This window comes from Cyphomyrmex costatus, unplaced genomic scaffold (genome assembly GCF_001594065.2).
Source record: "Cyphomyrmex costatus isolate MS0001 unplaced genomic scaffold, Ccosl1.0 scaffold125, whole genome shotgun sequence".
In the NCBI taxonomy this organism is placed as follows: domain Eukaryota; kingdom Metazoa; phylum Arthropoda; class Insecta; order Hymenoptera; family Formicidae; genus Cyphomyrmex; species Cyphomyrmex costatus.
The window spans coordinates 619,377-634,171 of NW_017275229.1; the positions used below are offsets into that span (position 1 = coordinate 619,377).

The 14,795-nt window shown below is 30.4% G+C and overlaps 3 protein-coding genes and 1 long non-coding RNA gene across 4 annotated transcripts in view; 1 reads left to right on the forward strand and 3 right to left on the reverse strand.

Moving 5' to 3' along the window:
- The window catches only part of LOC108782391 (uncharacterized), a 41,421-nt gene extending 32,438 nt beyond the window's left edge, over positions 1-8,983 (forward strand). The window contains exons 4-6 of the mRNA XM_018550668.1: positions 1,399-1,416; positions 2,057-2,225; positions 8,418-8,983. Coding sequence (XP_018406170.1) covers positions 1,399-1,416; positions 2,057-2,202 — 164 coding nt within the window. The 3' untranslated portion in view covers positions 2,203-2,225; positions 8,418-8,983. The remainder of the gene's footprint in view (positions 1-1,398; positions 1,417-2,056; positions 2,226-8,417) is intronic.
- A 211-nt stretch (positions 8,984-9,194) lies between these two features.
- Positions 9,195-10,695, reverse strand: Surf6 (Surfeit locus protein 6). Its single transcript, XM_018550667.1, has 4 exons — positions 10,498-10,695; positions 10,359-10,403; positions 9,604-10,106; positions 9,195-9,439 (listed from the first exon to the last, which is right to left on the reverse strand). Exons 1-4 carry the CDS (start codon positions 10,613-10,615, stop codon positions 9,218-9,220), a joined length of 888 nt encoding a protein of 295 aa, XP_018406169.1. The 5' UTR covers positions 10,616-10,695; the 3' UTR covers positions 9,195-9,217.
- Positions 10,696-11,886: 1,191 nt separating this feature from the next.
- Positions 11,887-13,461, reverse strand: LOC108782387 (uncharacterized). The gene is made up of 2 exons (XM_018550661.1): positions 12,784-13,461; positions 11,887-12,552 (listed from the first exon to the last, which is right to left on the reverse strand). Exons 1-2 carry the CDS (start codon positions 13,459-13,461, stop codon positions 11,887-11,889), a joined length of 1,344 nt encoding a protein of 447 aa, XP_018406163.1.
- Positions 13,462-13,583: 122 nt separating this feature from the next.
- LOC108782404 (uncharacterized) lies at positions 13,584-14,144 on the reverse strand. The gene is made up of 3 exons (XR_001940993.1): positions 14,065-14,144; positions 13,857-13,996; positions 13,584-13,649 (listed from the first exon to the last, which is right to left on the reverse strand). It is a non-coding gene; the product is annotated as an uncharacterized LOC108782404 (long non-coding RNA).
- Between the last annotated feature and the right edge of the window lie 651 nt (positions 14,145-14,795).

The window sequence follows — 14,795 nt, forward strand, 5'->3', positions numbered from 1 at the left end:
AACAAACAGAGTAAAATTCGCAAGTAAGAATTCGCACATACGTTTCGACACCGATCGGATCATTTTCAATGTTAAATTTAAAATTAAGTGTGTATAATAGAATTAACGAATCAACAATAATAAAATTACATGTGTATAATTATAAAAAATTAACGAGTTACAAATATAAAATTAAATGTATATAATTGAATAATTAACGAGTCACAAATATAAAATTAAATGTGTATAATTGAATATGGATCTTCCTTTATGATTAGTTTCGCATGAGTTATATAAATCTATTGACAAAAAAGTATATAAATTTAAAAACTTAATTATGTGAAGAAGTAAATTGTATATATTGTTACTTCTTCATAATTAAGTTTTTAAATTTATATACTTTTTTGTCAATAGATTTATATAACTCATGCGAAACTAATCATAAAGGAAGATCCATATTCAATTATACACATTTAATTTTATATTTGTGACTCGTTAATTATTCAATTATACACATTTAATTTTATATTTGTAACTCGTTAATTTTTTATAATTATACACATGTAATTTTATTATTGTTGATTCGTTAATTCTATTATACACATTTAATTTTAAATTTAACATTGAAAATGATCCGATCGGTGTCGAAACGTATGTGCGAATTCTTACTTGCGAATTTTACTCTGTTTGTTTAATGTATTGCGATTTTGAGTTAATTACATTTATATATCTTTTTTTAAAAAATTATTGGCTCTTTTCTCTTATTTTTAATCAATTTGTTTTATACTTGTTGAGCCTTCTATTAATTTATTTTAAAAAATAAGGTTTTATTATATTATCTATTAATATTTTTTAAGCTTACTTTGTATAAGATAATGACTGATTCAAAGTAATTGCTTAAAGTAATTTAAAAATTCTGGATTTTATTTTTACATTTTTGTTAAGAGAAATTTATACAAAGAATTAAAGTCAATTGAAAATGTATCGCAAATATCACAGAACAACATAAATATACGTACATATATTATCGTGACATGCGACATTTATTATAATTGTTTCCTCTCATTTAAATACATTTCTGCAATTAAAATTTACTCTCCTAAATGAGAATACAATTGATACATGCGTCGAAACATACGAAAAATAAATAAAAAATAAATAAAACACGGAGAGGTTAAATTGATTTAATTATATATAATTACTGTATCAGAAAACCCTCTAATTCTCTAAAGTTAAAGAGGATTAAATTTCACACAACAGTGTAAGTTTAAATCAGTTATCTAAATATTCAGTAATTAAATACCTTTGAAAGTAACTTTTATTTCATGTAAAGGAATGCATGTCATATATTTAATGAATAAAATCATATGGTTCAAAATTAATCCGCATTGAAAGGTTTATTTGTGTTGGCAAGCACAGCATCGAGAGAGGATTTAGGTAAAATATAACGTAGTTAAGCATCGCTCGATTCTTAGAAATTTGTTCAAATAATTTACAGCAATTTCTTTAGCATTTGAAAAAAATTGTTATCTATATAATAATGTATCAGCGCTTGTGACTTGTCATATAATGCCATAAGATAATCAAAAGTTAGAACATAATTAAGTTTGTACAAGAATGAGATAATATTAATATTATTCAGTATGCCACTATTTTTAATAAACCTATTAGAATAGATGATATATTTGGAAACTTATTTCCATTTTTATTTTATGAAAATGAGACGCAACGTTTTTTTGTTCCTAGATAAAAAAATAAAATAAAAGCTGCATATATTAGATTGCATGGTTCGTTTGTTAATAAATTAGTTTAGCCAATTAGAAATCTTAGAGATTCTCGTAGTTAATTTAAGTAGAAATTTCCATTGTCGGAAGCTTTGTCAATGGCAAATCGAATTTCCGCCAGTGGATATCCTTAGAATTTCAATAATCGCAAACAAAGCAAGCAAAGCGAATGAAAAGAAGGAAAATATTTTAATTTACGCGCGTCGCATTAAACACGTTTGTTTAAACAAAAATTGCAATGACATCAAGATCTTTTAAATAATATAACTTACATATCGTCGGCATTTTTACAGCTGGCATCGATCGACCGGCACGTACGGTATCCTTAAGAGGTGATAGAGGATCCCGAGCCTTCTCATCCCTGGAGTTAGACACCGTCGTCGAGGAGCGCTCAGATCCCGAGCAGAGCACCGCTCTCGAATTAAGTAGTCCCGACTAGCATCCGGATTTGGCACCGTCGAGGTAATAACGATGAGATACGTTTAAATTATCCCGCTTCATTCATAAATTCTCGTAAAAATATGGCTAATTACGCGATACGAATCTCTAATTTCAAATCAATACTTTTTCAAGAATTATGGTTTTAAATTAATAAAAAAAGAATATCATTACGAAGAATATCATTACGTCGACCCGCCATCAGAGGTCTATCGGTATTCGCAAAAATTCTCGTAAGTGCTTTGATACGCATATATCTCTTTATATAGAATCTCGATCAAACAACTATCTCAGGCGTATAAGGTAGGCTTCCATTACAATGTCTTAATGATGAGTCCAGTAATGGAAGCCGGGACGAAACGCCAAAAATCAAGTGATATTCTTCATAGTATATTAGAATAAATTAATGAATATGGTCACATTCAGGACCGAAAAACGTTTTAAGATGGTCACATTTATGACCGAAAAACGTTTATTTAATTAAATTATATTAAAGACAATTTCTCACAAAAAAGATCCAGTATAGTGGTATATGCTCATTATTTATCTTAGTTAATAAAAAAAGAAATGCCTTATCTATATAAACGGTTCTAGAGAAAATAATTACATCAAGTAAAAAGTTTGAAACTTCATGCATTAATAATTAACTGTATACGAACTCCATCCGATATGTAGATTAAATAACTAATACTTTGTTATTATCGTACAACGAAACCTACATAGTTGTCCGCTAATTAACGGTAACGCGACGCAATCAGAATTTGATCTTTTACAACAAAAATATACGAGTGGATGAAAGATTACAAGAAAACACACAAACATAAAGCTGTTTTTTTATCTATTTGTTCTTTTGTGTAATTATATTTTTTCTTTTCTTTTGTTTTTTACAAATTGAGTTTGTTCGAATTATGCGAGTCATGAACGCGCAAGATGATGCAAATAAGACAACAGCTAAAATCAGAATTAAAATATTAATAATTAAAATACAATAAAAAAATAAGTTGTAATTAAAATATCATAGTTGATTGTCTTATTGTTAGATCAGAATATCTATCCCTCTTTCTCATTTTGCGCCAAGAATTTTTCATATGACGATTTCTCATTTTTTTCATATTCATCCGTACAATAAAAATTCTAATTAACTTCAAATTGATATTCTTTCACAAAAAGCGCCGTTTTAAAACGAATACAAAATTATCTCACCTATGAGTCTTTATTCCGAAAGCAATCTCGCCAATCGAGAAGCAATTTGAATAAAATGGCGTAACAATTGCGCACAAGACTTGAAAAATTCATGAATTATTCGTTGGATCAACGAAAATCAAACTGCCCGCTAATTAACGACCTTCGAGATACGTGAGATTATATCAAAACACTGCAATGTGCCAGAACACTTTATGACTTTTTCTCCCCCGTCTGTTTCCCATGACGTGAATTTTCTCAAAAACATATGACATAACTTTTTATTACTCGTAATGAAATACAAATTAATGTTTATTTCAGAAATGCAATTTAAAAATTAATAAAATCTTACCTTTGACGCCGACAAGTCGCGTCGATTGAAAATAAGCAATTTCGAATGATGGCGTCAAGACCAACTTTCTCTATCAACTGCGCATAGCCTTGAAAAACACAAATTACTCGTTAGACCGGTGAAAATCAAACTGCTCTCTAATTAGCAGCACACTTGTAACGCAATTATACTCGATACTTCTCGAAGAGAACGCGTATAATTGAACAATAACTCGCGAAAATTCGAGCGCGCGTCACACGAAACTGCAATTCGTTTTTACTTCTTCCCTTCGTTTCGCTAGCAATCTGAATTTATCCGACTTACGCGAATTGTAGAAGAAATGCGCTGATTGAACGATCTGCTTGTACTTGAGATAATTAGGGGAACCCGGGGTATAATGATTATAGTTAAGTTTTTTCAAGTTTTAAATATATGTATATTAAAAATAAATAAATCAACTTTCGTATATATTAAAATTTTCTTTGGAGTCTTTACTATAAGAAAAACCTAAGTTTTACTGCAAAAGTATAAGTTAACAGGACGAAATTATTGTTTTGTGAAAGTGTGTCATAATCTCACTATGTCATTTATGCGGGGTATAATAGGATACCACATAAAACTTGTCTACTTTTAAAAAATTAATACTGAATATTGCTTAAAAGTGACTTAGAACACATTATTAAATACAATGTTACTAGATAACACTTCTGTACGTGTGCACTTCGTAATCCGTACAAAATTCTTGATAGTTAAAAATACGCAACACGTAAAGAGGCTGGCGCCTAACCTCAATCATGTGTCACGGCGAATAGCGCCACGGCGCGGCGTCGCGGCGGCAACCACTGTGCAAGTGTGCACCATTATGCCCCGTGTAATTAGTGCGCCATTATGCCTCAAAGTACATTAATTTATTTTAGGTAATATAAAATACCACAGATAAACAATATATTTGTATAGATTAGTACTAAAAGTAACAAGAAAAGATCATATAATAAGATAAATGTATTTGTGACGATAAAAAATAGAATTTTATTATTGCTTAGGGTGCAGTCACATGGAGTCAGAAATAACGGAACGGAACAGTAACGGAACATTGATAGAAAAGAGATAGAACAATCCTATCTCTTTTCTATCAATGTTCCGTTCTCATTCCGTTCCGCTATTTCTTTCTCCATCGGGACGCACCCTTATCTTACACGAATATACCAAAGAACCTGTAACTCATTCGCGGACAGCAAAGCGAACACATTAAACAATTTTTAGCAATATTCATGTAAAAATAATATGACAACTAATAACAATATACATATAAAAAGATACATCTAATAGTAACTATTGTTTGACAATTCATTACATTATATTAGCATCTCTGTAACCAGATATCGAATACATCCCATTATACCCCATGGTTTCATTATACCCTGGGTTCCACAGTGGCGCCAAAATACTTTACACGCCTTTTTTCTCTTCTCTTCTCGAAAAACCGGAATATTTTTATTCCTCATCCATTTAATAAGAATCCAGTATCCGAGAATGGATTGAAATGGATTAAAATGGATTCAAATTTTCAGAAATACGGATTCATGAATGTTAAAATGAATCCTTCTCAATCCGAATACGTTTTTATTCATTTATAGGAATTGCATGGAGCATATCTGTATACTTTTCAATCCGAATACGTTTTTATTCATTTATAGGAATTGCATGGAGCATATCTGTATACTTTTCAATCATAAAATAATACCCAGCTAGCAAGGTCACGTGATAATGACGTGAATTTTTGGCACAAATAACGTCAATTATAACATAAAAGTAACGTTTTTCTGACGTATATATCACGTGATTATGTCACATCTTATTGACGTTATTTTATTACGTCAGGGAGACGTAAATATGATTAAAAAGTACTATTAGTGTCACTACTAGTGCAATAATGCAGTAGTAAATTCGTATATACTTCGTGTAGAAATTCAAGTAGAATACCGGTCAGTTTTCCCTAATTACTGAAAAAAAAAATTTTCTCTAAATTCGAGAATTAATTTTTTTTCATGATGCATCCCAAACGGTCACCCATCCGAAGTTGTATGTACCACGACCTCGCATGCTTAACCTTGACAATCGTACGGGAACTGCTGTACTTCGATGATCCACAAATCTGTATGTCAATGTCTGTATAATTGTGATATATTCAATGGAAATATTGAAAACAAATGGTTTATGTGTTTATATGATAGTGTATGTATTAGTGCAGTATGTATTAGTATACATGTATGTATCATTTCCGCAAGTGTAATGCGCATGACATATCATTTTATCCTTGTTTTTCATCGAATATTAAAGGATAAAATGATACATCAAATAATAATACACATAATAACAAAAAATAATTAATTAGTAATGGTCATATATATGACGTCAATGTAACATCTAGTTGACGTCATATCGGTGACGTCAACTTTTGGTATTACAAATGACGTCAAAATAACGTTCCATTTATGTCACTTGACGGCATTGTCATCAAAATCACTTCATAATCACGTCATTATCACGTGAGCTTGCTAGCTGGGTATTAGCATTTTCAGTGCGTTTGTGACCATAGTGAATACTGTTCAATTCATAGTTTTGAATAGGAAACGCAGTTTTTCAATCCAGTTGTATCTAATTGAATCTAATTGAATCCAATTGAATTCAATTGAATCCACAAAAAAGTATTCGCTATTTAAAATACGAATTCGAATAGACAAAATCCAATCCATTCTCGGATAACTCTCAAGTAGAACAGAGAAATCATAATGACATCTCAAGGATATCTTCGTGATTTTGTCATTTATAAATATGATCTTTTTAATTATCAAACGACATCATATGATGACGTCCTATATCATGACTTAATTATGACTCTGTGTTTTAAGAATAAAAGTCAATATATTTCTCTTTTACAAAAATTGGTTCTCTAAAATTAACAAAAAAGATTTATCTTATCTACGACGAGTCTCGTGCCGAAGGCAATATATATATATATATAATTGCCACGAACTATACATGCATGCATTAATTGCGCCAACTATATATGTATACGAGTTTCAATCAATTGACAAAAGCGATTAATGTTTTATTAAATCGATTAGACGAAAATCAAACTACATACCTATAGCTATTACTAATGACAACCGCAACGCGATCGGATTCGGATATTTCTCGAAAATGATATCGAATAAAGATTGCGAAATTGGTCACTCGATACTGCGTTTTCTTCCTTCTTCCTTCCGTTAGCAATCTGAACGTATCCGAGTTATGCGAGTCATAGCATGGTGTATTACTATTACTACTTACACCATGAGTCATAGCGTAGGAGACATAAAAACTGATTAGAGACGCGACGCTTATTACTTCTACCTAATAAGATAATTACGACAATATAATGGCGCCAAAGTACTCTTTCCACCCGCTTTCCAGTGTCGTAAATATTCTGATCGAAATCAGGATGATTTTTTGTTCCTCGCTCGCATTTAATGAGAATAATATGGTTATATATTATATATAATATAGTCTGTATTTCCTTTTATAATATAACAAGAATATGGTTTCTAAATTAATAGAACACAAGATATTTCACCTTGGAGCTTTGTGTCGAAAGCAATCGCGTTAATCGCAGATTGAATAACGGAACTATATGGCATTAGCAATTGCCCTAACTACGAGCTTTAATCGATTCGATCGATGCTTCGTTAAAATGAATGAAAATTGGACTAGACTGCTATTTAACAGTAACACGACGTGATCAGCCTCGATATTTCGCAAGGACAACGCGTCTGGTCGAATAAAAAATCACGAAAAATCGGCGCAAACATCATACGAAGCATCCCTCCTCTCACTCACTTCTGTCAACGCTTATTTTCGTCTAGCACGTAGCGTATACATATTACGTGCATGCACGCTGATTGGTCGACGCAATTGTGACTAAGTTTACAGAGTTCAAATATTGGAAAGAGGACGCAATTTTCAATTCAAATTATTCCATAATGTCCACTTCCAACAATATAAATTAACTTTAATCTCAATTTAACTTACTTTTTATCTTTTTCTAGTTCTAAAAATCAAGAAAAGATAAGTTAAATCGAGATTAAAGTTAATCCACATTGGTAGAAATGAACATTTTATATGTAGATAAAATAAATTATAATTTTTCAGCATAAAGGTTGCATTGCTACTAAATAAAAAAATATTGATACATGTTAATTTCTACACACACATCACCTACCTATACTCTCCTGACAAATAGATATATTCATTAATACTGACCAATTCTATAACTGATAAATATTTTCAATAGATTTTGTTGGTGAAACTTTTTTGTTGAGAGCATGTATACAAAATGTGAATATAATAGAATATCGACAACAAAAATCTAAAATATATTTTTTACGAAGTAAAAAATAAAAGATAAACCAAATTTGAGAATGAAGTATTATAAAACAATTTACCAATACATGTGCATGCATAATCAATTGTTTACTCATTGTACAGATATGATTATTTCAGATTGTGATCTGTTTTATAAAATCAATATAATGTCTCTATGCTATGTTTAAATCATTTGAACATTCGACATAATGACTTGTAGAAAGTTAAAACTAATCTAGAGTTTTCGTAAAACGTTAGTGTGTTTTGCAGATGTGGTTACATTTATTCTGTTTTTGCAGGTCTCCACGACCATCGAAATCTTTGACGGTGCCGTTGCCTGTGGATCATAGTCCGCTGTGGACGGCTTTGACACACGCTAATGCGGTCTCTGCGGCGTTAGGAGACACCTAGCAGGAGGTGAAAGACGGCAGCTATATCGAAACTCTCGTCCTAGATCTGCCAATCATTTACTGACCGGCCTCTCTGAAAATGTCTCTTGGAGCATCGGAAGGAAATCGGATGTCTGTACTCAAGCACTACCATATCGCGATGATTGTACAAAATATCAGAAAAATATACAATGCTTTTATGTCAAAAGAAATAAAATAAAATTTACAATAAGATGATGTTCGAAAAATAAAGCATCGTATTTCTTTTGTGTGAATGTGTGCGTGTACGCCGTAACTAAACATTACGACCGACATGAAATTTTGTACTATTTACTCGTAACATTTGCGAGTAGAGCTTTTTACACGATAATTAAAATCCAAAACGTACGCGGTCACTGTAGGAAGTAGCTGGTCTACAATACTAATATATCAATGTAAATACAGATTTCTAATTAATGTAAAACTAAATTATATGAATAAAGTTATTACTCGTGATTGTATTATGAAGATTGATATTGTACACAAGTCATCATTCCAAGTATGCTTTCATAAACATTTAACTATTCCATTAACCAGCAAGTATAACAAAAGATAGAATGTCTGCCTTCCTATATCAGATTGATGAATAGAATGATTCTTGACAATCAAGGATACATAATAAAAATTTTACAAAGTCAATTTACAATTACAGCCTTATAAATGATCGATGGTTAAAATCCGGATACTATTCGTCCTTTCTTTGCTACCTTTTTCAATTTATTCTGTTTCTTCTCCTTCTTCTTTTTCATAATATTTTCTCGTCGTTTTTCTTGCTTTTCTTGTATAGATTTCTGTATATTCTCTATCCTGGAATTCCATTTATTTGCACTATGTTTCTTTTTCTGTTCGTTTCGTTTTATAGTACGTTTCAGCAATTCGGGATCATCTTTAATCTGTCAAATAAGTATAATAATGCATTAAAAGTGTAAAAAAACATTAAAACATACGAAGAACAAACAATGACAAATTCGCTATATATATTTAATAAAAAGTAAAAAAAAATTTTTTTTCATATGTATATGGAATAGATACAATTAAAAAAAAGGTGAGTACATACCTTTTCACCAGATACTTTTGCTAATACAGATTTCCATGCATCTTTTTCTCTAATGTCTTCAGCTTTTTCCTTATCTCCTAAATCTTCTAATTGCTTTAATTTTTCTTTTTTCAGTTGTAGTTGCTGTAACACCTTTTTAGGGTCATTCTGACTCTTAGGTAATTTCTTCTTTACGCCGATCTCAGAGAAATCAAATTTGCTAAATACCATTTTACCTTCCGAATTGAAAACTGGTTTAGGTTTTGGAACTTTAGGTACTTCCTCATTTTCAGTCTTTATTTTACTGCCATTAATTGTATTTTGTTCTATCCTAGCAAGCTTTCTCTGTAATAAACGCTCTTCCTTTTTCATCTTCTTCTTGAGTTTATTTTTCAAAGTTTTCTTAAGAAGTTTCTGTTTATAGTGTAACTTCTTTACACCCTTTAATTCCTCCAATTTTGCATGTAACTCTTTAAAAGACTGTGCTCTTTTGGTTTTCTTTCCTGGTATAGCAAAATTTTTCACTACAATGGAAAATACAATTAAAAAAATATTAACAATGAAGAATGACAAATCTATTTTAATAAACAGATAAAACCTAAATTTACTTGAAATAAAAAGTATTATCCAATGAATGATTACCACTTTTTACTAGTCTTGTATATTACATATTAAAATATGAATATAAATATTATAGAATATCATTGGTTAGAAATTTAGATAAACTGAATTCTGCAAAATTATGTTATGCTTTCAAATAAAAAATGAGGTAATACCTTTTTTTGTGGGCTCTTTTTCCTCCGTTGAATCATTTTTTTCAGCTAAAGAAAAACATAAAAGTACATCCATTTAATTATTATTTTTAAACATCTCTTACATACCAGAAATTATATTACTTGAAAAATATATATTTACCTAATTCATGTGTCGACATGGGCATTATAGATAATATATGCGAAATGAACTGTTCTTCTTTCTGAAGTATTTTACGTACTTCGTCTTTATTAAAACCTTTCGACATTGTTAATTGCATCTTCTCAAAACTCACGTGTACTTAACTTAAAATGTCAATAACTATGATATAGGTTATGTTACTCACATCACAGCTTAGACATATATAACATAGGATGCTAATAGGTTAGGACGCTCAGGCGAAGCCAAGATAGGTGCGAGAGAGAAAGGTATAATGGAACTAAAATTCGCAATGCGCATGCTCAATTTCGTCAGGTGGTTCCCATCCATTGGTTGAGTAACCGGAATACGGAATGGATTGACGAACGGAGTGACAGAACTGAGCATGCGCATTATGAATTTTAGTTCCACTAAACCTTTCTCTCTCGCACTTACTTGGCTTCAGCCTGCGCGTCCTATTAGCATTCCATATTATACATATATGTTCTAAGGGTGCAGTCACATGAAGTCAGAAATAACGGAACGGAACAGTAACGGAACATTGATAGAAAAGAGATAGAACAATCCTATCTCTTTTCTATCAATGTTCCGTTCTCATTCCGTTCTGCTATTTCTTTCTCCATCGGGACGCACCCTAAGCACCAGTGTTGATTGACTATAAAGATAATAGACTCAGGATTCGCATTGTCACATTTATCTACGAACGTTTATTAAAATAAAATTAAAAATAGAATCTTTTTCAATCTTTTATTAATTCTTTTATTTTACGTTATGCAAATGAAGAAAATATTTCTTTCAGAGAACTTTATATTTTTTTTAAACATCCTAAAAGGTCCAGGAATCCAAGAATTCGTAAATCTTACATTTTAATCTTTATATAAAAATTCTTTTGAATTTCTTTGATTTTTAATCTCCTCCTATATTTGATAAATTTATTCTTGATATTTTGATTTTGCACAAGAAACAGCAACTTATAATAATGGACAAACAAATCAAGGATATGACTTTAATTAATATAATCGAGGATATAATTTACTTTATAATTTAAATATACATGCAATAAATTGTAAATAAATTACTTTTTAAATAAATAAAAGGGAGAAGAAACGAAAGGAAAAAAAACAGGGAAATACACTTATACATACTACAAACTTTTACTATTAAATTACACACAACCTTATAAATTATTTTTGAAATTATTTTCATACTGCATTTTAGTTTACAACTAAAACTTATTAAATTTTATGAGATTGTAACACACATGTATGTTATTTTTGTACATCATACACAAACATTATTTTCTTCTGTAAACCAAATAGTTTAATTAAAAAAATATCAATATCTTCACAAAGAAAAAACTTATAAAAATTCAATGTAACAAGAAAGACAAAATTATTCACAGATAGTTTCGTCTATCAACCGTGATTTTCGTAGAACAATAAGATTTTGGCCATATAAATCAAAATTATCAAATTCTTCTTCAACAGCTACCGCATCTTGTACAGTTTTAAAATAAACGTGACAATATCGTATATTAGTTTCAGAAATCGTCAGTACAATTGTTGCCGAAATTGGACTGTATTTTTCAAACAAATGTAAAATGTAATGTATGCCATAGTTTTTATGAATGTTAGCAACAATTATTTCTTGCATTGGGATGTACACAATTTTAGATAAACTCCTAGTCTCGTTTGACAATGAGCTATTAGACATGACATCAAATTCTTTCAATTTAATTTCTGTGTTAGAAACTAACATTGGCATTTTCTGATCATGTGTACTAAATCGCCTATTTTTATCTACCTCAATCATCGTTGAAGAATCTAATTTAGTTCCTTCTTGCTTCTTTCTCATTACTCGACTATAATCTTCATTATTAATGGATTTATGTTGTCTCAAAAATGAGTATTTTTCATCAAACATTTGAGGACTCATATTCTTATATTTAGTTGCATCATTATTAGATTTATCATGTCTTGAATTGCAAGTACTATCTGAAAAGTTGTCAGCTCCATCAAATTTATTAAAATCACAAGCTCTTATATTGTAAATTGGCTTTTCTATATATTCTGATAATTTTTCTTGTTTATTATTCTCATTATGAGTAGAATTCGAATTAAATTGTTTATCAGTATTGAACGTCTTTTGTGAAATATCTTCTGTCCTTGATGCTTGCCACCGATTCAAACTGTTTTGATTAGTTGTTCTTGATTCACCTGCCGATTTATTCTTTTCTGGTAACAAATATATCTGACTATCATTTTGAAGACCTTTTATACAATTTATTACTTCATCCAATGTTTTATATGTTATAACTTTCAATCCATTAACATTTCCTCCATCATATATGGATGTAATAGTTCCATAAGATGAAAATGTATCTTTTATAAATTCCGAGGCCAAGTTTTTCTTATTTGCAAAATGTACGCTATAACTTCCATCTTTTGTTATCTTATAGTATTTTCCATAATCTATTGTATCCAAAGAGTTATTCTCCATGAAAGTTTGTCTTGAAGATACTGAAGATTTTCTATCAAGTGCTGATGAATTGTCATTAGTTACATTTGGGATAGGTCTATGATTATGCATAGAATTTTGAAAAGTATTTGAAATATCAGATCTATCATTTCCATTAAAAGTTTTATTTGTGCAGTTTCCTCCATCATTCAACAAATTTTCATCATTTGAATTTCTATATGACTTTCTATCCTTTATTTTACTTTTTTCTGGCAGTAGCTGTATCTTACTACCATCTTTTAAACCTTTTAAACAAGCTATTGTTTCATGTAAGGTTCCATATTTTACAAATCTAAATCCAGTTTCGTCCCTAGTAACATTTATGGCTAAGATATTTCCATAAACTGAAAATATTTCCCTTATCTCATATATAGAAAGTTTGTCCTTGTTTAAAAAATGTAGATTGTAAGCCCCATCCACATCTTTTTTAAAATACTTGTCGAAATCCATGATATCAAAAAACAAATTTTTGTTAATTAACCTCAGAACTCTTTTAGTTTTATACTAAGGTTAAGTCAAGGTTAGGTTGAGATTTAGCAATATAAATTAAATAGTAAATAATCTACTCTTAAGTTCCACTTCAATTTTCAGTCTTTTAATGCTTGATGTATAGTTACGTTGTGTATATATTTTTTCACCTAAAATCATTTCAATAAAGTTAGTATTATTTTTCTTTTGTTTATTACGACACAGCCTCTTTTTTTAGATGCATTCTGTTTTGCGTATGATATGCATAATACATCAATTGTCCTTGTTTAACATGTTATGAGCAACAAAGATAAATGATACATTATGCACATCAAGCGTGAAACGGAACGCACCCTTTATTATTTAATAAAACATACCTGATATTACAAAGAATTTATTTGTTATTCATAAACAATATTACAGTAATATTTCTGATCAATACGCAGGATCCACAGGACTGCACGTGCAGAAATTCCAAACTACTCTCTATTAAATACGTAGTGTTGTGCACGTGAACCTAATCATTAGAAATTTTCTCAGTTAAAAATTATTACACATTTAAAATGAAATTTTTCTTGTTATTACCTTATGGCTTATACCGTCATACGTGATGTATAAAAATGTATTATATTCACATGATTCTCGAACGCACAACAAGCGAAAAAAATTATGCTCGACTAACAATTAATTATCTCAAGACTAGACCGACTAGCTGCACGCCTAAACACCTCGCAAACAGCCATTACTCAACGAATGCCGATATTAGAGTCCTAGCACAAGTATATACTGTGGTCCTAGATAGGACTCTAGCCGACATAAAAGGTCTGTTCGCGTTGCATGAAATCCCCAAATAATTTTGCACTTAAAATGAGATAGATGTATATTCGGCTTTAAAAAGAAAGAAAGCGAAGATGGTAAGTGCAAAAAGTGCAAGCAACGCGACAAATCTGTGAGCTGATTAAAGGTTGATTTATACTGGCCGTAAACTGTTAACTTATGCCGTAATCTGTAAAAATTGACCAATCACAGTCGAATGAGAGGAGAATAATCGATTATAATTGGTCAATTTTTACAGATTACAGCATAAGTTAACAGATTACGGCCAGTATAATCCAACCTTAAAGGTTGATTTATACTGGCCGTAAACTGTTAACTTATGCCGTAATCTGTAAAAATTGACCAATTATAATCGATTATTCTCCTCTCATTCGACTGTGATTGGTCAATTTTTATAGATTACGGCATAAGTTAACAGTTTACGGCCAGTATAATCCAACCTTAAGGCTGCGGTCGAGTTGCCACTACGAATGCTTTGA

Coding starts and splice junctions, on each gene's coding strand:
- Surf6 (XM_018550667.1), bottom strand. CDS start 10,615: ATGCAATTAACAATGTCGAAAGGTTTTAATAAAGACGAAGTACGTAAA. Junction 10,107..10,358: donor AAAAGAGCCCACAAAAAAAG/GTATTACCTCAT, acceptor TTTCCATTGTAG/TGAAAAATTTTGCTATACCA. Junction 9,440..9,603: donor CAAAAGTATCTGGTGAAAAG/GTATGTACTCAC, acceptor CTTATTTGACAG/ATTAAAGATGATCCCGAATT.
- LOC108782387 (XM_018550661.1), bottom strand. CDS start 13,461: ATGGATTTCGACAAGTATTTTAAAAAAGATGTGGATGGGGCTTACAAT. Junction 12,553..12,783: donor CATATAAAACATTGGATGAA/GTAATAAATTGT, acceptor GAATATATAGAA/AAGCCAATTTACAATATAAG.